This window comes from Rhinopithecus roxellana, chromosome 17 (genome assembly GCF_007565055.1).
Source record: "Rhinopithecus roxellana isolate Shanxi Qingling chromosome 17, ASM756505v1, whole genome shotgun sequence".
Classification (NCBI taxonomy): Eukaryota; Metazoa; Chordata; class Mammalia; order Primates; family Cercopithecidae; genus Rhinopithecus; species Rhinopithecus roxellana.
Window position 1 is genome coordinate 6,292,801 of NC_044565.1, and position 6,579 is coordinate 6,299,379.

Consider the following 6,579-nt stretch of genomic DNA (forward strand, 5'->3'; position numbering starts at 1 on the left):
CTGCACCCCCAGCCCTAGGGCAGGAGGCAGGCTGTGTGCAAAAGGCTTCTCCTGAGCGCAGGAGGCAAGTGTGGATGGCGTCCTCCCACTCAGGTGCCTGGGGATGATGGCGGGGCACAGGTTCTCCCAGAAAGAAGCCCCCGGCACTCCAGAGAGGGAAGGGGCTGGGGTTCAGGGTTGGGGGAGGCCACCTGTCACTGGGGACCCTGCTGTCGTGTTTGGATGCTGTATGGTGGGTGTGCGGCGCTAGAACAAATTTTGAAAAATGGGGGTGCTCAAATAAGGCCAAAAGGATGAGTAGTAGCGTGAACGGCAGCAGCCCCGCCCCTCGGAACCCTCTCCTTCCTGTGAACTTTCTGGGTCCATCCTCCCAGCAGGGAGGGGTCATAGATGAGCCAGAAGGCTCGGAGAGTTCTGGCCACATGCTTCAGGCAGCACAGCAAGTGCAAGTCCTGGGAACTTCCCTCCCACCCTCTGCAGGGACGTCCTCCTTTCAGGGACCAAGCTTTGCTCCTATCAGGGCAGAGGCTGCAGCCCATATGACCAGGGCCCTGGTCCAGACACAGCCCTGGATCCCGTCCCCACCTGGGGTGTGCAAGGACAGAGGGTCTCTCTGGCTTATTCAACAGGTGTTTATTAAGGGCCTACACTGTGCTGAGGCTGCCGTTCAGGGAGCCCAATGAAGGTAAGGCCTGGCCCCTCCCTTCAGGCCTCCAGGCCCCATCTCTGGAGCCTCCCAGGAACTCACGCTGACCCCCGTCCTCCAGTTCTACTCAGTCCACTTCATCTCAGCCTTTGCTGGGCCCTCCTGAGTGCCTGTCCCCTGCTGGGTGTGGGGGACACCATGGACCAGACCTGGCTCAGGTCATAGATGGGGTAGGCAGGGAAGGCTTCCTGGAGGAAGAGGTGCCTGAGCACAGAGTTAAGGGTGGAGAATGCTGGGCCATGGAAACAGCAGCAGAGAGGGTTGGAGGGGCCGTCTGCAGGCCGATCTGTGTCACTAGAGCCGATCTGCCGGGTGGGAGTCCTGGAGAGGGCCATGGGAGGGTCAGGGTGGAGGACAGAGGCGCAGAGGGACATGGTCAGACCTGTGTTAGGACGTGCCTCAGGAACCAGGACAGGCTCCCACTGGGCCGGGTGTGTGAGGAGTGGCACGGGGGCCTGGGGCACCACACCCAGTGTGGGCTGCAGCAGGGCCCCCCGGGAGCCTACAGCTGGCTGGGGCCCCAAAGCAGCAGGCTGAGTGCAGGGAGCAGCACCAGGATGGCGGCAGCCGGCTGCAGGGCGTGGGCCCCGCTGGCGTTGCACAAGTCGGTGTCACAGCAGGTGATGTTCTTCTTGCCCACGTAGTAGTCCTGTGAGTCATCCACGCAGTTTGAGCTGCAGCCTTTACTGATGACGGTCAGGAGGCCCACGGCGCCTGGGGAGCAGCGGGACCCGGCAATGGGGCTGCCCTGCATGCTCACCCGCCTGACCTGTCCCAGGCCTCCTCCTGTCCCCACCCTGCCTGAAGCTCTAGAGTCCCCCTGGGCTGGCCTCAAGATTGCAAGCAGTGCAAGGGCCTGGTCTCAGCCCTGGTCTTAGCCCTATCCAGATGCCCAAGTCAAGTGGACCACCCACTGAACGTCAGCAATGGTGTGAATGAGTGAGCAAGCACAGGGATAGGGGGGACAGACGGGTGGAGGAGTGGCAGATGGAGGATGCGGAGGGACAGACGGGTGGAGGAGTGGCAGATGGAGGATGCGGAGGGACAGACGGGTGGAGGAGTGGCAGATGGAGGATGAGGAGGGACAGACGGGTGGAGGAGTGGCAGATGGAGGATGAGGAGGGACAGACGGGTGGAGGAGTGGCAGATGGAGGATGAGGAGGGACAGACGGGTGGAGGAGTGGCAGATGGAGGAGGATGGCTGGAGGAACAGATGCTGGGTGATCGTTGGGGGGCAGGTGTGGGACGGGTGAGGGATGGGTGGAAGGAAAAGAGCACATAGGTGTGGGCAGATGGCCAGAAGGATGAATAGTTCAGTGGCAGAGACCTAGGCCTGGTGACTTTCGTCCCCCCACTCACGGATGCGCTCGGTCCAGCACTGCTTCTCCGGCTGCGTGCAGTTCTCCACCTTCAGGCAGTCCGCATTGCTCACCTGGGCCTTGCAGGAGTAGCACAGCAGGGCAGTGCCTGTGGGGTGGAGTGGGAGGGGCCTCAGAGGCTGCCCCATAGCACTCACCAGGAATGGTGGCTCCTGGGCAGGGACCTGCCAGCCTCATCTTCTCTGCAGTGCAGAGGGCAGGGCAGAGAGCAAGATCCGGACCCTTCCGGAGAGAGCACAGTCTGTGCTGGGACAGGCCTCTGCAGGGGCACGAACTTCTCCACACACCCCCAGGACTGGCTTTTCTGCACGCCTCCTGCCACGGTGCCTGGCAGCTGCCATGTGTGCCCCAGCCCCCTGCTTGCAAGGGTAAAGCTTTGTTAAAACGCCCATGCTCCTGAGAGAGAAGGGGCTCGCCTCACCTGGCAGGGGCCCGGCTGGACACTTGGAGGCAGGGGATGGATGACGCTTTTCCAGGACTTCCTCAGGCCACCACCATGGAGGCCCACCTGGCCTTGTCCCCAGCAGCCCGGCCTCTCAGCCCCTCTCAGGCCTCCCGTGTCAGGTCTCGCTCTGCCCCTGGGGTGGTGGCCCTGCTGCTAGGTGCTCATGGCCACTGTCTCCTCCTCCGAAACTACCGCACCTGCCTGTGCAGGCAGGTGCCCAGCACTGTCCTCAGTGCCCCCTCCTCACCCTCAATATCTCCTCCCCATCTTCAGGGCCCCCTCCTTAGTGCCTCTGAAACGCTGCCCTGTTTAGTCCCTCAGTGGCTGTTTTTGTGACCTCACGTTCCAGAAGAGGAAGCTGCAGCTGTGGGGTTGACTGACCCCGGGACCCTGGGTCGGGATGGTCCTACCCCAAGCAGAGCAGCGCAGGCCAGCAGCTCCCTGGGACCCTCGGAAGCTGCAGTGCTGGGACTGGGCCAGATGTAGACCCCCGGGTCCTTGCAGGACATCCCCAGCACCCCCGCCTTGTGCCCTCAAAAGCACTTCTTAGCCTAAGGCTTCCTGCCCTGTGCCTCCCGGCTCCTCATCAGCATCTCTGTCCATCTGTCCATCAGTCTGTCTATCTGCCCCGAGGAGCCAGGCCCTGCCCCACGGTCATGAAGGAGAGTGACTCCGTGCTGACCCTGCAAGCCCTGGTCACAGGGGATGGCAGGGACAGGTCGCTGCCTGGTCGTGCCAAGAGCTGCCTTGGAGGAACGGAGGCTAGGGCGAAAGCCTCATCCCCTACCCCCTTCCTCCTTCCTCCTTCCCCCGCTCCTCTCCATGTGCCCTGCAGGTATCCCTCTGGCCTCCCCGGCTCACCCCTGCTCCCTTCCCTGCTGGGGGCCGGCCAGGGCCTCACCTGGCTGCAGGGCCAAGCCTGCCGTCAACAGGGCAAGCAGCACAGCCTTCATGGTCAGGGGTGGGCAGCGGTGGAGAGGGCCTTGAGTGGCTTTATATGACCGCAGCTGGGGAAAGGCTGGACTGCCCATAGTCAACACCAGCAGGTTTCCTGGAGCCAGTGAGGGCCCCGGGGCTGGGCAGATCTGAATCTCCTCCCTGAGCGACCTGCACCTCCCTCTCCCTTTGTCCTTCTTTCCACCTCTGAAGGACAGAGCCTGCCCAGGGCCATATCTCAGCCACCCCAGGCTGAGGGCTGAAACGTCCTCAGGCCCCAGATTATGCCTCTCCCACCTCCCCAACCTCACAGCGCAAAGCCATACAAGGAAGACCCTTTCTCCAGACTCCTCCAGGCCTCGGCCTTCCAGCCAAGGATGAGGGCACCTCCCTGGGCCCTGTGCTCCTACAGAAGCTGTGCCACCCTCCTGGGGCCCACGGCCCACGGGGTGATAAGTCTTGGTCACAGTGTCGCTGACAGATCAGCAGCAGGTGCTGCAAAGGAGAGGGGCAGGGGCTGTTCTGGGTGTGAACCAAAAGTAACATTCTAAGGACCCCCAGCCATCTGAGTGGACCCCTCCTCTCGGCAAGGGCTTTCCGAAGTGAACCTGAAAAACTGGTTCAGGCCATGACAGCAAAGGGTTGGACAGCCTCATTATCCCTCCTCTCATCAGAACTCAGGAAGAGCCAGCGTGAACATCAACACAGGCCTTCAGTCTGATGAGAAACATTTACCAGCTATTCTCTCGGAAGCCTGCTACGTGGAGGCTTCATCTGGTGATAAAGCCCTGGTCTCCACAACCCCATATAACCCAGACATTCCTTTCTATTGATAACTCTTGCAACCAATTCCCAACCAGAAAATACTTAAATTCACCTATAACCTGGAAGCCCCCAGTTCCAGTTGCCCACCTTTTTGGACCAAACCAATGTATGTCTTCAATGTATTTGACTGATGTCTCATGTCTCCCTAAAACGGATAACATCAAGCTGTGCCCTGACCACCTTGGCCACATGTTCTCAGGGTCTCCTGGGGGCTGTGTCACAGGCCATGGTCCCTCATATTTGGCTCAGAATAAATGTCTTCAAATATTTTACAGAGTTTGGCTCTTTGTTGACCCAGGGGACAGCCTCCCTGGGGAGGAGACCCTGTTGGACAGGTCTTCATTTATGGGGCATTCAGTGTGGGCTGGGCCTTGGGCTAGGAGCTTTACCCTCAGGACCTTGAGTGACCCTCAGCTTGGAACTTTAGCTGCAAGGGAGTCAGGAAGTGCAGCTTTTAGCAGCCTCTGCAATAGCAGGAGGCAGGGGCTGGGCCCAGGGCTGTATGGCCTCTGTCTGCCCCAGATCCCCTCTCCCTCCTGCTCCATGACCTGGGAGACTGGTCCAGCTCCCATGGGCAGGAGATGAGAGGGTGGAAGAGACAAGGTCAGGCCAGCTCTCCTGCCAGCTGGTTGGGTGGTAGCTGCAGTGCCTCTGGCCCTCTAGAGCAGGTCCAGGCTCTCCTGCCAGCTGTGTGGGCAGTGGTGGTCATGGCTGTGGCCTTCTAGAGCAGGCCCACGTCCTGTCAGCCAGGCTTCTCCTGTCCCCAGGGCTCTGGCCAGCCTCTGGTCACTGTACTCTCCCCCTCATTCCTGCAAGCCCATGGGGGCGGTGGCTTCCTGCTGCTGCTGATTTTGAGGGGGACTCGTGGCCCTGCTGTCTCCTTCAACCTGTCCCCTGCCTTTGTACATGGGCCCTGAGTTAGACGACTCTGCCTGGCAACCCTCTTGGGTATGCTGTTGTTCCTGCCGGATGCTGGTGGGTCCACTGTGGGCTGTGGCCCTGCCTGCTGCTGAGTGTGTGTCTGGAGGGAGGCAGGCCACTTCTCCCCTGATGCTCTCCCGTCCCTGTTGATGGGGTGTCTGGCGGGAAACAGGCCCCTTCTCCCCGGACGCTCTCCTGTCCCAGCTGATGGTTGTCTGGCCTTCATTGTTACCTCCTCTCCTCGATTTTGCCTCCGAAAAGGGCTCTGGCACATTTTAAGGGGTGGTGAGGATGTTGCAGGAAGAAGTCTTGGGGAATCAGCCCCTCTCCCAGTAGGCCTGCACCATCCAGGAAGGCTGGCAAATGTTTCTGGGGTGTTCGGGGGACATCAGCTTCCCACTGTCTCACCTTGAGTCTGGGATCAAGGTGACACTACTGATGGGAGCAAGGATAATGTGAGACCCAACCTCCCTGAGACTCAGTGGCACCAGGAATCTGCCTTTGGGCTTCCCCTGGGGCTCCAGGTCATCCCCTGTCCTGGGCTCTCTCCCGCCTGGCTCCCTGGAACCCATTGTCTCGGGCTCTTTTCCATGGACATTGTCTCTTCTCTGGCAAGTGAGAAGGCTGAGCCCAAGAGGGACAGGAACTTACTGGAGGCCATGCAGGGTGACTGCGGCCTACCCCAGACTCTTTCCTTGCCCACTCTTGCCCACCCTCTGGACGTGCCCTCCAGCCCATGTCCTGTAAGCTCAGGACAAGGAGCCTCACACAGTCATGAACTGCTTCCATGTGTGGCTGACAGCCCCTGTCCCATCCTCCCTCCACCCCCAGCCCCAGCTCGCCGGGGCTCTGGCCATTCCTGCACAAGAAGTTTTCTTATCTGTCTCTGTATTCAAGGTACCAGCCTGGAACTTTCTGTCCTCAAATATTTACAGGTGTGTAAGTGTTTGTTGATCTGATTTGATACACAGTGACTGCTGTAAGGCAGTGGTTCTCACGTGGGCGACTGCACCTCTAGGGAATGTTTGGTGATGTCTGGAGGCATCTCTGCGTGTTCCAGCTCAGGGGTGCTGCTGGCCTCTAGTGGGTGCAGGCCAAGGAGGGGGCAACACACAGGATCCCCACCACAGAATCCACAGGCCCCAACATCAGCCACACTGAGGGTGTGGCTGGTCTGAGGATGGCCTCATGGTCATGGCTTCTATACGGAAGACCATGGCTGTGACATTCCTAGAGCCCCACCCCTAACCACAGGTTGGGTTCTGACCTCACCCGAAAACGGAGCCCTCACTGTGGTCAGTCTGAACTCTAATCCTGGTTACCTAACAAGCCCTGGTTATGGTCCCACCTTGAGTCCTAAGACTAGT

General features: G+C 60.1%; 1 protein-coding gene across 1 annotated transcript; it reads right to left on the minus strand.

Moving 5' to 3' along the window:
* Nucleotides 1–614: 614 nt before the first annotated feature.
* Nucleotides 615–3,491, minus strand: PSCA (prostate stem cell antigen). The gene is made up of 3 exons (XM_010385468.2): nt 3,432–3,491; nt 2,066–2,173; nt 615–1,420 (listed from the first exon to the last, which is right to left on the minus strand). The coding sequence occupies exons 1-3, from the start codon at nt 3,481–3,483 to the stop codon at nt 1,209–1,211; spliced, it is 372 nt and encodes a 123-aa protein (XP_010383770.1). The 5' UTR covers nt 3,484–3,491; the 3' UTR covers nt 615–1,208.
* Nucleotides 3,492–6,579: the final 3,088 nt, after the last annotated feature.

What these genes read in the sequence shown, in the direction of transcription:
- PSCA (XM_010385468.2), bottom strand. Translation starts at nt 3,483, where the DNA reads ATGAAGGCTGTGCTGCTTGCCCTGTTGACGGCAGGCTTGGCCCTGCAG. An exon ending in AGGCTTGGCCCTGCAGCCAG is followed by an intron (nt 2,174 to 3,431) that starts GTGAGGCCCTGG and finishes TCCACCCCACAG; the next exon opens with GCACTGCCCTGCTGTGCTAC. An exon ending in GTGCTGGACCGAGCGCATCC is followed by an intron (nt 1,421 to 2,065) that starts GTGAGTGGGGGG and finishes GCTGCTCCCCAG; the next exon opens with GCGCCGTGGGCCTCCTGACC.